This window comes from Neopsephotus bourkii, unplaced genomic scaffold, assembly GCF_033783945.1.
Source record: "Neopsephotus bourkii isolate Nb327-2 ecotype Australia unplaced genomic scaffold, CSIRO-AGI_Nbou_v1 NB_1600, whole genome shotgun sequence".
Lineage (NCBI taxonomy): Eukaryota > Metazoa > Chordata > Aves > Psittaciformes > Psittacidae > Neopsephotus > Neopsephotus bourkii.
Window position 1 is genome coordinate 2,050,542 of NW_026902076.1, and position 21,623 is coordinate 2,072,164.

Consider the following 21,623-nt stretch of genomic DNA (forward strand, 5'->3'; position numbering starts at 1 on the left):
ACCAAGTCCTGGGCTGCATCACCAGCAGTGTGACCACCAGGTTGTCAGAGGCAATTCTCCCCCTCTGCTTCTCTCTGGTGGATGATCTTTAAAGACCCTTCCAACCCAAACCATTCTATGATTCTATGAAGGATCAGGTGGGATCTTATCAATGTATATAAATACCTGAAGGAATGGTTCAAAGAGAAAGGGTCCAGGCTCTTTACAGTGGTGCCCAGTGCCAGGGCCAGAAGCTATGGGCATACACTGAAACACAGCAGGTTCCTCTGAACATCAGGAAACACTTTTTTACTGTGAGGGTGATCAAGCAGTGGCACAAGGTGCTCAAAGAGGTGATGGAGTCTCCATCCTTGGAGATATTCAGCAGCCACCTGGATGTGGTCCTGGGCAACTGGCTCTGGATGTTCCTGCTTGAGTAGGGGAGGATTGACCAGATGACCTCCAGAGATCCCTTCCAAACTCAACCATGCTGTGACTAAGCACAGCTACCAGCAAGAAAAACAGAAGCTCTAGCCTTATTCACATAGACTCACTGACTGATATCCTTTTGTTCATCAATGGTTGTCTCTTTAGCTTAATTTTAAGCATGTGCTGAAATGTTTTGCTTGAACAAGCACTGAATTCACAGCTTGGCCACTGAAGCTGCCAGGCCACCAAATCACTGACTACTCACCTCCAAGAGACAACAAAGAAAGCTGGGCACCCAGGTACTTATGTAGATAATGAACTTAAATCCCTCAAATCAGTGTCTGGGCAGCCATTCTGTACGTCTCTTGTGAAAAGCGAGTAAGATCACATAGTTACTGTGAAACCTGGAAAGTGCTTTGAGATGCACTTCTTCCTAATGACTCATGACCTGTTGTACTTGTGCATTTGGGAATTTCACACCACACCAATCCTTTTGCTTTTATAGATGGTTCTTTTTTTTCCACTAAGATTTTTAAATAACAATCAGTACAGTACAAAGCTTAAAATGTTGTCAGTGTTTTACACAATACAAAGTTAGCAGATGGAAGTTAGAAAGGGGATGGTTAATATGTAACACTCGTACCCTTCCCTGTTTCCCAGGGAAAAAATACAAACTCTTTTGTACTTCTCTTTAGTAACAGTGTTTAAAAATAATGTCAGTAAAAGATGTAAATTGCAAGGCACATGAGGAACCCGTCCTTGCCTTCTTACACAAACTGTTAGGCATAAATACAAGGTTAAGGCACGTCTCTCCATCCTCCCCTTCTGCTCTGGAGGGCACCAAGCAAATCCTGTCTGGATATTGGCTGCTAAGAGCAACCATGGACAAGCAGACAGCAACAAGGCTGCCTTTGCACCTCATCAGGTTCCTTCAGGATGAATCTCAAAAAGGAATAGCTTAAGGCACATTGGGATGAATTCTCAGGAGTTGTCCTCTATAGATCCAGGTTGCAGGATCTGCAAAAATACTGTCTCAGGACAGAGGTTCCTGGGGGAGAGGATTAGGACCTTCAGGATTTCAATGTGCTCAACTTTTGGTGGTCAGCTCATCATCAAACCCCACCACTTGTTCATCCCTCCCAGCCATGCCTCCTTAGAGGAATGCCAGGATGGAAGGGGGCGTGCTCCAAGCAGTAAGCTCCAGGAGAAAGCCCCGAGAGGCTCCTGGACAAGCTGAGCATTTATTGCAGCAGCACTTCTACTCTCTCTAGACCCAGCCTTGGTCTCCCCTAGATCAATGGCAGGATTTTCAGGAGTGCATCAGCAGCCATTTTTCAGTCCTGGCCCAGCTGAGGTGCAGTAGACTCCATGGCATGTGGAGTCTGCTCAGCCAGGCAACCAGATGCATAAGGCACAAGGATGAAGTCCAGGGATGTGGGAAAGAAATAAGCTGGTCAGAGGAAGAGGAGGATGGAGATAGGGATGAAGGAAGCTCCAGTGTTGGTGAGCCCCTTGTTACACAAGGGTGCATCCTCACAGCAGCAATCATCTGTATTGTGTTTCCCTGCTAAATCAACCCATCATAGTAACCAGGAGGTCAGCTCCAGGTCTGAGTGCAGGGCCATACCGGGACATGAGTGGCTTCACCTGAGGGGTAACATAAGAACACGTAAGAACACCACCACTGTCACACAGTTGCTCCAGAAGTTTCACTTCTGCTGGACCAGGGAGGAGAAAGCATATGACCAGAAACACCTCAGAAGAGCCATGTGGGAACCTCCTTTCCCTGACCCTGAACTAGATGGCATTACTGTTCTCACCCTTCTTTGACAAAGGTAGGACACGTAATCTATTCTCAGACCCTCAGAGAAGGAAATGGCTGGGTGATGCCTTCCTTTAGTACCAGTATAACTGTAGGTAGCAGCAGAGCAGGGTTTGCTATTAGCAGCAACTCCTTTTGGTTTTTAGCCCAGAAAGGAGCTCTGAACCCCTGTAGTTTACTACCCTTCCTGCACAGGAGCCCACTGATACCATCCAGCCAGGTTCACACTCAGTGGCTTACTCTGCTTTACCTACCACAAAAGCAATGCAAATTAGGCTGTGAGAAAAAAACACTGCTCCCACACAAGTCTTTCCCCAAACTGGGAGGAGACCCGCAACCAAAGCCATGGAGACTATGGAGAGAGCAGTACATCAGTGTGGCTAAGCTAGTTGAGCAACCAGCTACTGGGCAAGGAGCAGCTGCTTCTGGCCTCCGCACAGGCCCTTCCCTGCAGGCAGCAGTGTCATCCAAGTTTGCTGGCTGAAAGTTAAAACCAGCACAACATTACTGGCTTTTTTTCACTAGGATTGGTTTTCTGCTGGTCCAGCTCCCAGTACCAGCTTACTTTGTATTGAGATGAGCTTCTGTGCATGGGAAGGGCTATGGTGAGGTGTAAGTGGGGACCATCCCCACTTGCCACTCCCCTGAGGCAAATCTGCTGTTAGCAAAATACAACAAGTGAAATGAAGTCATTAATTTCTAAGCTGGACTGGATATAAACCACGAGGCCTAGAGTAATGGAAAAGGGTGGACTAGATGACCTCCTCAAGGCTTTCCTATGATTTCTTCTCCCATACTCAAAACTTACTTCCCTCCCCCTTTGTAATTAATTTGTCAACAGGGCCATGAATTTCAAATTTGTCCACAAAACACAGGACACAGCACAGCACCTATTAAGAAATCTGTTTTCAAAGACACTGTTGTCTGGCCCACCTTGTTCCTTCAGCAGCATAGCACTGTTCCCTTCAGCCTAATCTTGACCCAGCTAGGCGGCTTTGCAAATATAAAATCCAAAGGCAAAGCCTTTCTGGATAATAAATCACACACACATAAACACACACACACATATCTCAATAGTTAAAAACAGATCAAGTGCAGAAATCAGTGCCTGTCACAACAGATCATACCCCCAACCCTACACTGCCTGCTCAGAACCAGCAATCACAATTCATTTGCCTGCCCTTGGGATTCAGTGAGACAAATATGTGGCTGGAATAGATCCCATAGATTCCTTAGATGCATCAAAGATTTATATATCCTGGGAATTTGCCAGATGTCAAGGCATTTGAGGCTGCAGGTCTTGCATAGTGGGAGGAGCCGTGCCAGGGCCTACTATGGAAAGCAAGCAGTGGGTCAAACAGTAAGGTGTCTAGACTGCATAGGACCGTATCTCTGCATTGGCTCTGAGCATCCTGTCCTGCAAATGCTACCAACTTTGGTGCAACAGTGTGGCTCCATACCTGATATTCTCCTCAAACAAGCACAGAAGGGACTCATCTGGTGGAGGACACAGTAAAATTAACCCTTGCTACACTTTGGACAGGAGTGACCCACGGACATTAAGTGTCCCTGACTACTATCTTTGCTACTCCACACAGGAGTCACCACATCTCAAGGACAAACCCCTCCCAAAGTCCATAGAACCCTAATGTTGATACCCTGCTCCTGCCTTTTGCTGTTCTATCTTCACTTAGTGCTTCATTGTCAGCTTTCCCAAAAGGCCCACCAAGGACTGCTTGGTGTCCTGAAACCACCATTAAGAGGTGGATAAAGATTACTTCACTTTCATACCCTTTTGTCCACGGCCGCAGCAGGGCTGTTGGAGGTTCAGGGGCCAGATCCTTTCCTGCAATGGACAGCTCACACCCAAGTTACTCTACATTGCATGGACATGGAGGTCAGTCAGACTCCCTAGACAGATGATACTCTATGCAGGAATGAATAAACCTGTCACACAAGCAGCCAAAATGATGTACCCAGCATCAAAAGCATCTCCTCTGCTGGGGCCAGCTCCCTGAACACTGATGGTTCAACCTCTGCCAATGCCACCAAGGAAGGCTCAAACCCATCTCCAACCTGACCGAGGCCCAGCTCCTCCAAGGCACCTAAGCATTTAAAAGAGAAGTGAGGAGCTTATGAAGACCTCTCTTGTAGGCTAAGAAAGAGTCATCAGCATTGGCACCACATTAAGTCAAATTCAAACTGCTGAGAAAGACACCATCTCCTGTTAGTAATTCTTGGGATTGCCTGACTCCTTGGTTTGGATGAGCAGCTCCACTGAAGATGGTGCAGTCATACAGAAAGAAAAGATGGAGCTGACCTAACATCTACACCAGTCACTTGCAGACTTAATGCTCGAGTTGCAGTTCATTCTAGAGGACCCCAGGTCAGGGATAAGTCTCCAAACATGCTTTGCCAAAGCCTTCTCAGCAACTTGGTGTTGAGATACCTGACAAGGGGACCATAGAGAGAACCTGGCTTATCCCAGCTGGAGCAGGAAGAGGATTATACCAGCCACAGTGTCGCACATGCCCTTGCAACTGAACCATAGAAATGCAGATGTCTTCTGAAACCTTGCTACTGCCCTTGATAGTAACAGATCCCCAACAGATAGCAGAGATGGCAAAACCCAGTGAGGTCATCACATCCAGCTGTGGTCCTCATGGTGCATTCTCTGCTGTGTTGTGAGACCTGGCAGACCCTTCTACAGTCTCACAGCCTTCAGGCTGTCCTCCCTGACATTCAGCAACCTATTGCCCACAGGTTTACCAGAATGAACAAGAAACCTCTGCCTATTTCAGCATCCTTGGTTAAATGTTCTGGCTTTAAACCCATCCATGTCCCCCTGGATGGCAAAAAGCAGTCCCTGCTGTGAAAATGCATGTAGCATGAAGTCTCCAGCCTTCCACCCAAGTCCAGTGTCCCAGTTAGTCACAGTGTGTTAGGCAAATAAGACAGTTATGTCCCTAATACGTTATGCTCCTTGATTTTCACCCCCCAGTGATGTCATGCCCATCATGTTCATGACTCTCAGGATTCCTTTCTAGCCAGTACAGCCTTGATCCTGCACCGCAGGATGTAAGCTGTGACGGCACTGCAAGCCACCAGGCCAAAAAAAGAAATGCAGGAGAGATAAACAGAGAAAGGCCCATGTCTCTTCAGGAAAATCTCCTGCCTGTTCTTGTAATCCAAAAGAATAGCCTCCAGCTGTGATAGGGTGCAGATGGCCAGGAAGGCGTGAAAGATCTGGTGGGCATGACCAATGATATCGCAGGAGCCAGGGAAGTACTTCTCAGGGACAGGGCAGGAGAAGAAATAAGCACTGATAAGGAAAAACAGTATCTGGTACGTGTGGTACCAAGCAGCATCTTCCTCACAGCCCCCCAGGTGACACACAAACACCCGGTGAGCAACAGGACTGATATCCAAGATGAATGCCAGCCCAGCTGGGATCACCTGGCACATCTTCCTCATGATGGGGTAAGGCCGTCGGTACCGGTACTTTGCATAGCAGCAGCCAGCACAAGACAGCCAGCCACAGAAAGCGGCTGCTGGCAGGAAGAAAAGCCAGAACTTGTCATACCAGGCTTGATCGGAGCTGTAGTAGAAATGAGCCAGGGCACTACCATACTGGTAGATGCTGACTCCAACATAGTCCATGAAGTAGAAGGTGTAGTGGTACAGCTCTGATTTGGACTGCAGCAGGTGGGCCAAGAGGCTGCAGGTCAGGTAAGTGACAGAGGAGAGGACAAAGATGAGCAAAGGCAAGGACCACGCATCTACAGGCAACTGCTCAGCCTCCACAAATGTCTTGAACCTCAGCAGCACAGCCAGTGCTGCCAGGAGATGGGTCCACACATTGACCACCTCATTGTGCTTCTGGAAGAGACTAAGGAAGTAGTACCGCCAGTCCTGGCCAGTGGGACGGTACCCGGTGTGGATGTATGGCTCACGGAAGAGCTGCGGCACCTCGCACTCTTTGACCGTGCAAGGCATCTTGGGGAAGCCATCCTCCATCAGCCTGGGCAGACGGCTGAGGTGCTGCCCGCTGAGGGACAGCGTGCTGATCCGCTCCAGGATGGCTGTCATCTCGCAGAGTGCAGCAGCTCTGAGCCCAGATCTGGGGAACGTCGTCTTCGTGCCCTGTAGGGAGGGAATAAAGAAGAAATGTTAACAGAGATGGATTGGGAAGAAGAGTGTGCTGCTCCTCCTGAGTGGGATGAGCCATGGTGCTATCAAGATGCTGCTCCTGCTCTAAGGGAAAGGGGCTTTTCTGAACTCCACAGAACTAAATTCAGCATGGAGAAGGATTGCACAGCCCTGTCCCTGAAGTTCAGCCGATGAGCACAGCCATGTCACAAGCCTGCCCTTTCTTGGGCACTCAGCTTGAAGCATCTTCAGGAGTAGCCAGGAGCTGCCAGTAAGGAGATGCAAGAAGCAGTTAGATGTCAAGAAAGCACCTGATGATTTGCAGAAGGGACTTTTCACCCCTTTCCCTAGAAAAAATTACTCAAGGACAAAACTGGGGTGTAATTACTCATCTATGGAATAACCTGGCTTTCTGCACCTGACTGAAGAGAGTCCCAACTAAATCATGGAGGTTGCAAGTAAGCTCGGCTTCTCTGCCACACAGCTTGCACATGGGGCTGCTATAGTGAGTTCAGCAGAGAGAGAAGGGGAGAAGTCCACAGTCCTAAACCTACAGGTGTAAGAAGCAGTGATGGAGAAACAAGAGGCTCCGCATCAGAGCTGGATGCAGTTTGGGTACAGCATCGAAGCTTTGGGAGCATCCACAGAGTCATGCAGAGAGGCTGTGATAAGATGTGCCTGTATGCTCAGAGCAGCCAAACCCCAGTGCTGGGCACTCCTCTGCTCTGCTCCTTGGCAACATCCAGAGTTGCTAAGCTCTGATAGGAAGGTTCAGATTCAGGGCACAGCCGGATCCTATTGTCTGGAGACTACCTTGCAGCACTGAATTAATTCCCAATACCCTCTGTTTCCCTTCCACCCTAAATATTTCTCTTCCCTGATGGTGTTTATGCCACACAAAACGGAGAACTTATCACACAGATGCCCCATGCTTAAGCCAAAATCAATGTTGATGGAGCCCCACCAGACTCTGTAGGGCTCTGGTTACTCCTGTGCATCCAACACATACATGTTTGCATGAGGGGACCTGACCCCTAAGCTTACATGCGTGCAACCAGAGCTGCAATGGATGGAGATGGCCAATACTGAGTAAATGCAAACTATTTTGCCTGAGTGTGGTAAACAGTGTATTTTTCTTCTGTTGCATCAGGTACCAGCTGCTGCTAGAGGTGGGACAGAGGAATAGTTTGCATGGCCACACAATGGGAGACCCAAGCTAGGCTGGCAAGACTGCACAAACAGCAAAGTCAGAGCAGGCACTGAAGCAGGTTGCAAGTCCCACTTCCTCTTGCAACCCACAGCCTCTGATGACAGACAACATATTTTCACATTGCTTCCACATATTCTAGCAGACGGGAATTGTCATAATCAAGTTACATTTTCCAGCCAATTTTTTCTCTCCCTGCACTTTCCACGTTTTCTCCCTTAGCACCTCTCAGGGCTGGTTTTGCTTGAGGTTTTTCTCCTTGTTTGCCAGCAGCTGATAGAGCTGCCATAGCCAGAGAAGGCAAATCAGGCCCTGCAAATGGTATTCAGTTTCACAAATGGGTAAGACTGAAGACAGCATCCTTGCTGGGGAAGGCTGATGTTGCGCTCCATCCCTGGCAGTGTTCAAGGCCAGGTTGGACGGGGCTTTGAGCAACTTGGTCTAGTGGAAGGTGTCCCTGCCCATGGCAGGGGTTTGGAACTGGGTGAGCTTTAAGGCCCCTTCCAACACAAACCATTCTGTGATTCTATGATCCTGAGATCTGACCAGAAACTGGCTGGAGGCTGAGCATGTTGGGATGGGAAGGACAGGGACATTCTACAGATATCTGTACTAACAGTGTTTGATCTCCTAGTTTAGATGTGCACACAAGAGCTCTGTTCCCATGCTCACTGCATCTCCTTCACTGCATCAAGACCGATACATTTTCCAGCTGATGATATCCAGGCCTTACACACAGGTTTTGCCCTATGCAGAGGTGTGAGTACAGACTCTGAAGTGCTTTGTGTGTCTAAGCTACTCTGCCATGTCTGTTAACCTGCCATCATGTGTTTCACACCTCTCCCAGCACTTGCTCTGATGTAACCCAAACAACATGGCTTGGACCCCCATTCACCATCTCGCAGCTTCCCTTTAACTAAGCATGGTTCAAGGATTTGGGCCCACTAAAGGGGGCTCAGTGCTGAATCTTTTCCCAGTTCATCCCAGCAGGATGCTGGAAAACTATCCAGAAAGGTATTTAGGCACTGCTGTTGGAGATAAGGATCATGGTAGCAAGGCACAAGGAGAAAGAGCATGCCGAAGCTCCCTACCTCTTGGAGAACACAGACTAATACCAGTGTGGACTCCAGGACATCAGAAATCGAAAAACAGCTCAGATAGGGCACAAACAGGGTAACTGAGCATCACAGGAGCAGCACTGGAGTGCCCATCTGCACAGAGGCAGCAATACACTGAAACCTGCCTGTAAAGAGCAAAGGCAACAGAAGACGTGAGAAGACAGCAATCAAGCCTGGGCATATGGATACATGCCAATATGAGGGGCACACTGGCCCCTTCCACCATCCATGGCCTGCCTGCTCTGCATGCTGACAAGGATACAGGAGAGACAGGCAGCTTGTACCAGGCACAGGCTGGCTCCAGCATGTATGGTGTGTGCTAGCACTCGGATTTTGCCATGATCCCTCATCTCAAGTGCTCAGTGTATACAGGGAGCATCAAGCCTGAGCAGAGCTAGGGAAAGGTTAGATGCTGCACACCTCCCTCCCAGCAGCAGGCAGGATTGATTCTCCCAGGCTGCCTTTCATAGCTGGCAAATCCCAGTTTGTAACAGACCGAGGGAGGGTCAGAGATATTCCAAATCATAGTCCAAAGTCACAAGAAACACATCTGACACTCGGATAAACAGCACTGAATCACAAACCTGGTAGAGTGCTTATTTCAAACCAAACTGGTGACAATAATGTGTGAGAACAAGTTGGCAATTCCTAGTGATCATGTGATGGACAAAGCTACGAGCAATTAACGTTAGAAAAGAGAACGAAAGAAAGGGAAAAAAAACCCCAACCCAGAAACCCAAGGTCAGCACTGGCTGTTTCACTTTCACAGAGCCCCTATTCTTTTCCCTTCACAGGGGCGTAGGAGCAGCTGAAAGCCACATTCATCAGCAGGGCGTCTCGTTGAGATTCTGTCCTCACCCCCCATCTCCGGGGGATTCAGTTATTTTGGCTGCTCCCAATTAACAGCAACCAAGTATCGTTTGTTCAGGGAGGGAGCTGCAAGGCAAGGAGGAGGGAGTGGATGGTGTCCAGGCTGGATCATTGCAGCCACAATAAGAACCATGGCACAAGAGGAGAACGATCCCGTTCCAATTTTTCCTCTCCCTTTTGAATGGAGTAATTGGAAACCCGAGCTTTTTCCCAGCTCTTTTGATTTTTGGTCACAGTCTGATGGAGGGGATTGAATGAGAATGTTTCCTACAGAGGATGCCTGATTTTCCCACCAGGCTGGCCTCAGCATTAACTGTCTGGGACCAAGGCTGTACCCGTGTGATGTATTTGCTTGCAGACTAGTATTCAGGCATGAGAGTTTGACACAGACTTCCAGAAAGGCAATAATTCCTGGTAAACAAAGCAGAGAGGACCATGGAACTCAGCTGTGCGGAAGTCTTTAATAAATGCATTGCATTTGAAACAGAAAAAAAGAAACAGTGTTTGTGGACAGGATTAAAATAACAGTAGTGATGGTGCAGCAGTGGGCAACAAAGTGGGTTTCAGAGCTGCAGGTGATTAATTCCTGGGAGTTGAGCAAAAGTCCCTGGAGGGATTCCAAGTCATTTTGAAGCGTGGAATTTTATTCTCACCCCTTCCTACACAGAGCCAACTTTGGCATTGCAGGATGATAGACAACAGTTCAGCTTCATCTCCTGGGCTGGGAGAGGCTGCACCAAGGCTACACTCAGCTCAGTGATGCAGTGGGTATGCCCCATCCCAAAGCCTGCTGCCTGCAGACTGGTTCTCCCTGAGCTCAAACATCCCCTTCTATAACTAAACCATTTGAGGAGGGCTCAGGGCAAACTCTGAAAGACCAGCTTGGGAGCACAGTGCCAGCTCCTCCATCCCATTCTGCCTGGTGTTTTGAAAAGGCTCCACCAGATAGGAGAAAATAAGAGACCCCCAGCTCAAGCAGCAGCTCCTGTGTAGTCTTCATACTACCTGCTTCCTTCTCCTGCCATGGGTTTAGGTGCTAACCTTCCTCCTAACTGCAGCAGATGCACATAGCATTCAGATCCCCTCTGCAGGGTGTTACTGGGATTTATATATCACAGAGGTCAGAAACTGGAAGAGGTGGTGTTTGATGGTCTGCGCCAGGGACAAGCCTTGCCCAAGCAGGCAGCAGGATATGAAGGACTGACTTAACTACACTCCAGCATTGAAAACATGGAAATCCCCACAACCAGAGAGGGATCAGGTGCTTGGGACTTACATGAATTGGACCTCCCTGTCTATTAAATGTGGATACCAATCCTCATCTGCCTCATAAGAACTAGATATTGTGCAGTTAACACACCACTGTAATGCACCAGGCAGTGCTGGGACTAGTTAACAGTGCCTTGCACAGAATATTTTATTTCCCTTGACACACTTACATACTCAGTTACATCTACATCAGCCCAAGGGGTGTATTACAAGCACTCGTCCAGCAGGGACCTGCATAGGTGACAATGCTCTGGAAGGTAAAAAGTGATGTGATTTACTGGAGACATTGAAGGGCAAGCATTAAACCAGCCTCATCTGCTAAGAAAAAGGGTCAAAATAACCTTATGGAAAACTTCAAACAACAGCATATGGCTCAAACTCTACCTTTCTGTATACACATATACACATGCACAGCATGTAGCAAAGCAGGGTTTGTCCAAGCATGTATGAATCAGGAAACTAATGTCTCGTGATGCTGGGAGATGAGCCACTAAAGCTGGCTGGAGATGGCAGGATCCCCCACTGAAGCCATGGCAGTGTCAGCTCCCCTGTGATTTCTGGCCTGGAAACAAGCCAGGCCAGCAGCCAGCTCAGCCGTGCTGAGCAGCAAGTGCCTCTTGACATGGGCTCAGCGTTGCCTGCGCATTGGGACTGGTCCAGGGGATGAGAGCAGAGGAGCCAGCACAATGAACACTGTGCTCCGAGGGGACAGAGCAAAACAAAGCTGCTGGCAAGCACTGTGTGTCTGCAGCAAAGCTGAGGGGGTCCACAGTATCCCAACAAGGAGGAGGAGCCCCTGAGTCCTGTGGTGTTTGTGGAAGGAAAGAAGGGCAGTGGAAAGCCAAAGCTAGGAATCCAAAGGCCTGATTAGGTTGCTGGCTTTATTGTGAGAGCCGAAACCTCAAGCCAGGCATCACGTGCAGGGGTCTAATTTTCACAGTGTTGAGCCCTTGGTTCTGAGATCAGCCAGCCTGGCTTGGTCGCTCCAGTGATGCTACACCTTTGAAATGGGTGACTACACATGAACTGTCTGCTGGGAACAACTCCTGGACCATGCTAACTACCAAACCATACTGGGGAACAGTGTGGGTCACCATGGCACATTGCTGATTTGCTGCCATAAACACAGATGCATTTTCTTTATGCCTAATCAGGGTTAAAGCTTGGTGATGCTACTGATACAACACAGCCAATACACAAAAAGTGTGAAAAAAGAAAAGCATATGGAGCACTAGGGAGATGCAAAAATGTTAATATTAATTATTTCTACCCATAGACCCTGGCTGAGAATTACCTCCTCTGGCAAATCCATCCCTCCTGTATCAAAAATTGCTCAAGAACAGGGTAATACTCTGCAGCTTTTCTCCCTGATCTCACTAAAACTTTGCTGTTTGCATATCCCAGATTGGCCCACCACTTTCTTTTCCTGCCCACAACTAACACAGCCCCCAGTGCTTTGGGGCTCCATTTCAGGTAGGTGTGAGATCCCTGGCTGGAGCACCCACATTTACAGGCTTTGAGTACATGCAATTAAACAAGTCCAGGACACAGTCCCAGTCAATGCCCTGCACCATCACGCTGCTGAAACGTTAGCACACTCTGGGGCACGGTTTTGGTCCAGCTACCCACACTGGTCCCTGGCTGCTGTATTCAGTCATGCAGGGACCACCGACAAGAGTGGGATGACTGCCTCATTTCAGATGCCAAAGGTGGATTTGTGCCAGATAAGTGCCTGTTTTTTGTTCCCTCTCTCCCTGCCTCCACCACTGACTGAAAAAGGAGCCTGGATAGGGCAAGGGGAAATGGCTTTATAATGAAAGAGGGGAGACTGAGATGAGACCTTAGGCAGAAATTGTTCCCTGTGAGGGTGCTAACGCCCTGGCACAGGGTGCCCAGAGAAGCTGTGGCTGCCCCATCCCTGGCAGTGTTCAAGGCCAGGCTGGATGGGACTTGGAGTAACCTGCTCTAGTGGAAGGTGTCCCTGCCTGTGGCAGGGGGCTGCAACTGGACGATCTTAAGGTCCCTTCCAACCCAAACCATTCTGTGATTCTATGATTTGTTGTAGCAGCATCCCACTTCCACCTCCGAAACTTCCTCCTGCAAGGTCTGTGGGATACGTTATCCTTCCCTTTGACGCCAAGTAGGTGTGCACACACCCTGCAAGCACAGCATTTCTGTAGCCAATTTGCCTACCTAAGAGGTCACTTCCGTGAGCTTTTCACAAAGCCACAGGACCAGCACCAGGTGATGGTGCAAGTCTTTCAGTGCAGATCTGCTGGAGATGAGAATCCTGAAAGCACAGGGCGACCTCAACAAGCCAGGAAATCCCTCCCTGCTCACATCTATCTGCAGATGGGACATCCCAGGACCCATCTGCCTGCAGGCAGTGCAATCAAACCAAACTGGCTGTGCCCTTTGTGGGGGCCCGCACAGTTGCCAGAATATCCCCCAGAGCCTAGAGGCTGAGGCTGCTCTTAACTTTGCTGTCATCTGCAAAAGCCTCCTGCACAAAAACACTGTCTTAAGGTTGTGGATTTTAGAGCTTCGGTCATTAGACAAAAATGTATATAAATCATGCACACCACTGCTGGCGCTGCGGGTAGAGGGCAGGCTGCCTGGGAGAGACCACAGCTCCCTGCCAACCCCCTGGAGCTCACAGCTTAAAGTCTTTGTCCCCACCCCAGTTCTCCTCCTATTTAACCCCATGGACTCTCCCAGTGAGCTTCTATGTTTGCAGTGGCAGCGTACTGCCTGTCCAGGGGGCTATGAAGCACTGAGCAAGGGCCAGCAGGGACCAGAGGGCAGATTCCCCTCCAAAAGAAGGGATGCAGGCTATGTTGCATCCACATGCTTACATCCCTACTCCATCACAAGAATTTGCAAGGGGGTAAAAAGCAACTGGGAGCAAGCTTCCATTTACTACTGCCTGTGCCTGAAGGATGGAGGCTATAAGGTATGGCCACATACATACAGCTGCAGGCCAAATCATAGAATCATAGAATAGCTAGGGTTGGAAAGGACCTTTAGATCAAGTTTCAACCCCCCTTCCATGGGCAGGGACACCTCACACTAAACCATGTCACCCAAGGCTTTGCCCAACCTAGCCTTGAACACTGCCAAGGATGGAGCATTCACAACTTCCTTGGGCAACCCATTCCAGTGCCTCACCACCCTCACAGTAAAGAACTTCTTCCACACAGACTCAAAGGGGCTTCCCAGGAATTTATTTCTCTGGAGGCATTTTTTCAGCATAAACGGATACTGGGATGAAAGGGCCACTGAACTGACCCCAGGAGCAGGGTAGTCACATACACTGGCAGCTAAAAATTAAGCTGGTGAATGACTCAAGACGTGCAAGTAGCTGCAAGTGCACACATGTGACTGATGATGTCCTCAGCCTCTGTCATACTGCTGGCATGTCGCTCGCACCGGCCATCCCTCCCTGCATCCAGCGGGATGCAACCTCAGCCAGAGGCTTTAGTGTAAATAAAAGCGATGATGCCCTGAAAACAGGGAGTCCTGCAGCGCAGGGGCTGTTAACCCACACCTTTGCAGGCTGAGCAGGAGGAAATGTATAATGGCTTGTGGTTTGGCTCGATGAGCCCATGGGTTTCTAGGAATTGTTTGCATGCAACACACCTCCCCTGCACCACAACATGAAGGCAGGAGCCAGTATAATTCACTGCTGCCCATCCTCTCCCTGCCACAGCAGAGAGCAAAACAAGACTTCAGACCTGCTAGTTTTCACTCCAGCAGAGCACTGCATACGTGCTCCATCCTTCTTTATGCCCTTTTCATGACTTCACCCTTTTTCAATGACCAGGGCAGCACAACATCCCTCTTCATCAGAACCTCCTATGAGCCCTCCCGGGGCTGGCAATCCCCCAAATAACTGCACCTAAAGCACACCGGGGCATTTCCCAGCTCTGAAGTGATGCTCCCACAGCATCTGCAACATACACAAATCTCAGAGAATCACAGAATGCTTTGGTTTGGAACATACCGTAAAGTTCCAACCCCCTGCCATGGGCAGGGACACCTTCCACTAGACCAGGTTGCTCCAAGCCCTGTCCAACCTGGCCTTGAACACTGCCAGGGATGGGACAGCCACAGCTTCTCTGGGCAACCTGTGCCAGCGCCTCAGCACCCTCACAGGGAAGAACTTCTGCCTAAGATCTAACCTAAATCTATGGCACAGTAAAAAGCCAAGTGCTCTGGCCAAAGCAGCCTGGAGCTCCACACTTATCAAATGAGCACTGGGCACAGGACCATCGTATCCGTGGTATTTCCCAGCTCAGCAGAGCTACTAGGAAGCTCTGTACCCAACATTGCTCATGCCGAACACGAGTCATTTTGAACTGACACTGAACAAATAAGTGTTAAATGTTTATCCAAACGTATATAGATAGATATTGCTGTCAGTGAAAACCAGAACAGTTCAAGCCTGTTGACAGGCTTTTTTCACCAAAACAAATTAAGATGCTTATGGCGCTTTCAGCCCAGACAAAATCCACATGGGATAAAGAGGGAACATGACCATGGATCCCCAAAATGTCGTGGAGAACATAAACAGAGAACGACCCTTCACTGACCCTTATGGGACACGAGCTGGGGTGCGTCAAGCGGAACGGGCAGGTAGCAGCTCCAAAGCAAACAGCAGGAGCTGGTTCTTCACCCAGCTCACAGCTAAACTATGCATCTCCTTGCCACGGTCTCCACAACACCCCAGGGGTCAAAGTCACGCAAGGAAAACTACCCACAGCCATGAAAAACAAACAGCGGAGGAGAATCACTGCCCACCTCCCTCCGTTGGGAAGCCCTGGAGATGCAGGTCACGGCAGCCTGCAGGGAACTGACGGCAATAGGCAATGTGTCCCCGCACACTCCTCCCCTCTGGACGCTCTTACCCGGGCCCCGACCCCAGCCCCACGGACCTCGGTTGTGTGCGGGTGTGTGCGTGGGAAGATCACACATCACTCCGCACCTCAAGGTCTACTCGTGATCCACCCCCCGCCCTCAGGGTGTTCCCCATGCACCGGCCCTGCGGACCCGCTCCCCGCGGGGAAGGATGCTCCTCCCGCGGCGGGATGCGATGCGATGCGATGCGATGCGTGCGGTGCGGTACCCGCGCGGAGCTCACCGCGGATGGGAAGCGCCGTGCAGGGTCCCGCACGGGCGCTCGGCGGGGGCTCCCCGGGGAGGGGAGGTGCCCCGAGGAGGGGAGCGGCGGCCGTGCCCGCACTCACTCTCACTCACACTCACTCACTCACATTCACACTCACACTCACTCACATTCACACACTCACACTCACACTCACCGCCGCGCTCTCCCGCCGCCAACACCGACTCCCGCGGCCGCCGCCTCCGGCAGCACCGCTCCCGCCGCCCAACCCAGCGCATGCGCGACCCGCCCCGGGGTGGCCCCGCGGAGCCGAGCCCAGCCGGGCTCAGCCGAGCCCAGCCGAGCCCCCAGCCAAGCCCCAGCCAAGCCCAACCTAGCCCAAGCTGTCCAACCAGGATAAACCAGGGCTCAAACTACGGGGAGCGCCCACACCCGGTCACCCCCGGTGTTCCTGCGGAGCTACAGATCTGGAGGGGGCAACTCCTGGGGGGACATCAGGAGGGGGGCATAAAGTCATTGCAGGGTGGGTGCTGTGGGAAGGGACCTCCGGAGGTGGCCTGGGACAACCCCCTGCTCAATCAGGGACACCCAGAGATGGTTGCACAGGACCGTGTCCAAATGGGGTTTGAAGATGTCCAAGGATGGAAGTCACATGGAGGGGGGTTCATGGATGGAGATCTCTGACAGTGGAGATTCTGTCTTCAGAGTAGGAAAGACAGGACCATAGGCACACACTGGAACACAGCAGTTTCCTCTGACTTCTTCACTGTGAGGGTGACCAAGCCCTTGGCACAAGTTGCCAAAAGAGGTGATGGAGTCTCCATCCTTGGAGGTCTTCAACAGCCATCTGGATGTGGTCCTGGGTAATTGGCCCTAGGTGGTGGCCCTGCTTGAGCAGGGGGTTGGACCCGATGACCTCCAGAGGTCCCCTCCCACCCCAACCATGCTGTGGGTCTGAGCCGAGGAGCTCACAATGCAGCAGAGGTCAGGGAGGGCTCTGTGCTGTGGCGGGCAGTGATCGCTGGAGCTCATGGTTTCCAGCCGGGACTGTTAGGACAGTGCTGTCAGATAAGACAGTTCCTAGTCCAGAGAGCTGTTCTCATGCTACCCCCAAGCTGACCCAATAAGCGTAAAAATTAGGGAAATGGGAGGGAAAATAAAAGTGCCGCTGCCGACTGCCCAGTTCCTGGGCTCCTGTTTGGGGCAAACCTCCTGATCTGGCTGCTGCAGACATACAAGCATGGAGGAGAGAGTGAGTCTCCCCGCGATTTGCAGCCTAAAGACAGTACAGCCTTGAGTTAACTGCTAGCACCAAAATCTGTGCGTTTCAGAAAAGAGGCATTTACACCCAAATGCCCTTTCAGGAGTGGTCTGTGTGTCCTTAAGCTATGCCTGGAAAATGTCTGTGAGAGGTTTATGCAGCCTGGACTGAACTATGCTGAAATCACATCAGCAGGTTCAGCTGTGAAGTCACCAGGTTCCCAAGAGTGGGTTAATTTATGAGTATGGACTACTTGTTTCCCCTCTCCAGTCTCCATGTCAGCTTGTTTATGTGGGTTTTGCTTCTCCAGCCTGTCAGAACGGTTATATTTTTGATGGGTTTATGAGGCAAACAGAAGCACTGCTTGTGCTGCAGAAAGAGGATCGCAGGACAGGCAGCCCAGGAATGCGACTTTCTGGCTCCAATAAGACAGAAGCTGTGGCTGCCCCATCCCTGGCAGTGTTCAAGGCCAGGTTGGACAGGGCTTGGAGCAACCCGGTCTAGTGGAAGGTGTCCCTGCCCATGGCAGGGGTTGGAACTGGATGAATGTTATGGGCACAGTATCACAGTATGTTAGAGATTGGAAGGGACCTCAAAAGATCATCTGTTTGGGGGGTGTGGTTTCCAACCCAAACTATCCTGTAATTCAGTGAAATCTCCAGGGGTGCTCAGTGGCTGTGAGATGGAGGTCAGGGCATAGCTTTTCTTCTTCCACCTCTTTTACCATCACTGTTCAGATTGAAGAAATGACTTACATGAGAGAAGCTGTATGCTGGTGATGGCCATGGCAAGGCTGGAGATGGGGTGGGAAAGAAAAATACAACCCAAGCAGAAGTAGATGGTGGGGTGGGACATCCCTGCTGCAACATGCACATTGCAACATTGCTGGGTCGCCTGCCCTTCTGTTTTGCTCCTGTGAAAGGTTTTTCCACATGTATCATCATGGCATGCCCCAGGGCATGCTGGAGAAAGCCAAAGGGTATGGGGTGACTGCTCTCTTGGGTGGGTGCTGAGAGCTTGTTCTGCACACCAAGCTTGGTGGATGCTGTACAGTGAGACCTTTCTGATCACTGGCTCTATGACCTGCTCTGTAGCTTCCAAACTGTACCCTATAGTTAATCTCAGACCTATCCTCCTGCTCTGCACTGCCTGGTACTTACTCCCTATCTTCGACGTCTTACACACTGAAATGAATCACTCAGTTCCCGTCCAGGCAAAACCCAGGTGTGGTTGTGTTTGCCCAGGAGGTTACTCCCAGCGGGCAGTTAAGACTAGGTTGTACCAGGCTAGGCTCTCCCTACGCTTTAGTCATCTGATATAATTCAAGCAGGCTTTGTGCCCTCAAACATATCCTGCATGCTCTAATTCCCCACACAATATACACCAAAGGATCACAGAATGGCTTGTGTTGGAAGGGAACTTTAAAGGTGTATTGGGTTTGCGTGGAAAGGTTTTGGTAGCAGGGGTACTACAGGGGTGGCTTCTATGAGATGCTGCCAGAAGATTCCCCCATGCTGACAGAGCCAATGCAGTCAGCTCCAAGGCAGACCCACCACTGGCCAAGACTGAGCCCATCAGTGGTGTTGGGAGCACCTCTGGGATAACATGTTAAGAAGGGGAATGAAATTATGCTGTGCAACAGCAGCTGGAAGAGATGAGTAAGAATATGTGAGAGCTGCAGCCCTGCGGACACCAAGGTCAATGCAGAAGGAGAGGAGAAGCTGCTCCAGGTGCCGGAGCAGGGATTCCCCTGCAGCCACTGTGGTACAGCCCATGGTGAGACAGATTGTGCCCCCACAGCCAGTGGAGGTCCCCAGTCATGCAGATAACCCTCTGCAGCCCATGGAGGACATGCAACAGCACTCCTCTTGTTTTTGGTGCTTTGAATTATCACCCAAAAGTCAAGCTTATTTTGGGCATTGGTGTCTCTCTTCACCAGGATGCATTCAAACACACGGCGTCCACACTGTGCTGCTCAGGAGGAACACACAGCTTTGCACTGAAGACAATGGAGATTCAAAACACCAAACAGGATACAGACAGCAGGATGCGTTACCTTTTCCCTGTATTTGCTTGTAATAAAGAATATTGACATATTGTTATCGTAATTGAGTGAAATGAGAATTTTGGTGTCAATTGAACTCCCTTCTGTTGGACAAGAATGGATGCTCATGGTTTGGCAAGTTCTAGCAAAGATTGTGCAGCTGAATAACACTGAGGATGGCATTAAAAATGTCAGTTTGGGAAAGGATACAAACCTTCTTGCTTCAGAGCAGTATCTGCAGCTAACAGGGCTCAGGAGGGAAAGCTCTTTGTGATCCCTAACTTTTATTGAGGCTGTTTTTTTTTATCTTCCTCCGTAATGACACACATTGGTGACTTTCAGGGTGCTGGGTTACATTCATCCTTTGCAATTGTGTTGAATCCTGCTTATATGCTTTATATAACTAATAATCAGAAGAAAAACATCCCTAAAACCCCTTACCAAGTCCAGCTCTTGCAATCACAGAGAAGCACTTGACACAGCTAAATTTGCCACCTTCTGCCGCTTCCCCTATGTTGCACAAGTGGTATGTGGCAATTTGGGGCTAAGACTTTCCAGCCTCCTCGTGGTTTGCTTGGGACAGGGAGCCCATCCTGACAGTCACATGATGATTGCTAATGTGGCTTACACAAATTGCTGCAGCTTCCCATCTTCCAAAGCTGGACATCACTCACTGAAGTGACCAGTGAATCCTGCCCCGTGGCTGAAAGCAGATCCTACAGATCCTGATGCAGCGGTGATGATGCTGTGCATACAGATGCCTCATTCCAAGGCTTGGGGGTGAAGAAAAAGTGGGGGGAAAGAACTAAAAAAGGAACTAGCTGTCACTGCCTTTAGTAACAACCAGACCTCACAAGAGCAGATGAGCAGACTGAAATAGCATCACCAGACCTCAGGCGTTCTATATCTGGGTGCTTCAGGCTTCCCTGGGAACGCTGGGTTGCCCCATTGTGGAGCCACGCTCCCAGCTGTGCTCTCCAGAGCTTTGTTGATTGAGCTACTCCTCCAGTTTTGCTTGCCGGGGGAATTCATTCTTCATTATGCCTGGGAGCATGGCCTGTGTGGGTTTGTTGTGGTTTTAATTAATGGCTGTGTTTTTCTTCCCCGCAGTAGGGGAAGAGAATGAATTACCCATAGGATCTGGGGAAGCTGTGCATCAGAAGCAGGACCACAGGAAGAATCCATGCTCCCATCACCCTGTGAGCAGCATCTGGGAGGGAAGGCAGATCTATGTGTGCCGGGCTCCTGCTCTGGGAAGCAAGGAAATGGCCACAATCCATCCTAACACACTGAAGGTCAGAGTATGAACTTGTTACCCACTTCCCTGTGCTCTCCTGGTGAGATTAAAGCAACTCCCCATGCATTTATGTGAAGAAATTCCATTCATGCACACTGATGGCTGCTTTCTGTGTTTTAATTCTCCACAACTAGATCAGTTTAAAGATTTACCAGAGTGCCTGGGAACAGCAAATACTTGAAGAAAACAACGTCAGAAATGCCCATGCTGGGTGCAGGTGCGACTGGGTGAAATGCTCCAGCCTATGTTAGGGAAAAGGTCAGATTAAAGGATTAAAGAAGGTTCCTTCAGCATTAAATTCTGTGTCTTCCACATGTGGTCCTGAAGTGGTGAGAGTCAGGACAACTCTCCTCTTGTGAGAGTGTATTCCTTGGCTGGGGTTCAGTTCCTGCAACTGCAGCTGCAGGAGACACCAGCAAGGACAAACTCTTTTATCCCTTGGAAAACTAATAAAAACATCCCATAGTCGAGTCTTGCTTCTCCACATAGTGTCAATTATAGAAAGTGACATTTTTTTCATTCAAAACTTCTCATTCCATGTTATTATCTTTCCATCTTATTACAAATATATTGGAAACCTCAACTCCAATGCATTGCTGGATGATAAGGTGACCCTCCATGGAACTTGGGGTACTCTCCCCCCATTTTTGGAGCTGCAAATGAGGCACAAGCCTCTCCTCTGCCCTCTGTGGGTGAGATGAGGTTGCTCAGCACACAGGAAAGCCAATGGATGGCAACTTGAGAATTCAGCTGTGGCTTGAAAAGTGACTTTTGGTTGAACTAAAGGGAAAAGCCCACAACAGAACAGAGCCTTGGAGGGATCACAGGGTACCCACAAAGGGTTCTCAGACACCAAGCACACACGCAGATGCTGACACACAGAGATGTGAGGAAGGGAGGAGAAAATGCACCCTGTGAAGGGCTGGGGTGTTATGGCCAGCACCCTGCAGCACAATTCACCCCTGGAAGTTACTCCTGTGTTCCTGTGATTCTCCTATTTCACTGTGGGCTCTGTAGCCCACTGTGTATTTAGGTGCTTAATTCACATGGGTGTTT

The 21,623-nt window shown here is 49.9% G+C and overlaps 1 protein-coding gene across 2 annotated transcripts; it reads right to left on the reverse strand.

Moving 5' to 3' along the window:
• Window positions 1-899: 899 nt before the first annotated feature.
• Window positions 900-16,246, reverse strand: PAQR8 (progestin and adipoQ receptor family member 8). Of its 2 annotated transcripts, XM_061372228.1 has the most exons (3): window positions 16,162-16,246; window positions 8,678-8,829; window positions 900-6,373 (listed from the first exon to the last, which is right to left on the reverse strand). In XM_061372228.1, exon 3 carries the CDS (start codon window positions 6,317-6,319, stop codon window positions 5,261-5,263), a length of 1,059 nt encoding a protein of 352 aa, XP_061228212.1. In that variant the 5' UTR covers window positions 6,320-6,373; window positions 8,678-8,829; window positions 16,162-16,246; the 3' UTR covers window positions 900-5,260. The 2 variants fall into 2 exon arrangements, with proteins under 2 accessions (XP_061228212.1, XP_061228211.1); XM_061372227.1 differs by lacking the exon at window positions 8,678-8,829 and having other exon boundaries at window positions 16,162-16,244.
• Window positions 16,247-21,623: the final 5,377 nt, after the last annotated feature.

Coding starts and splice junctions, on each gene's coding strand:
- PAQR8 (XM_061372228.1), bottom strand. CDS start 6,319: ATGACAGCCATCCTGGAGCGGATCAGCACGCTGTCCCTCAGCGGGCAG.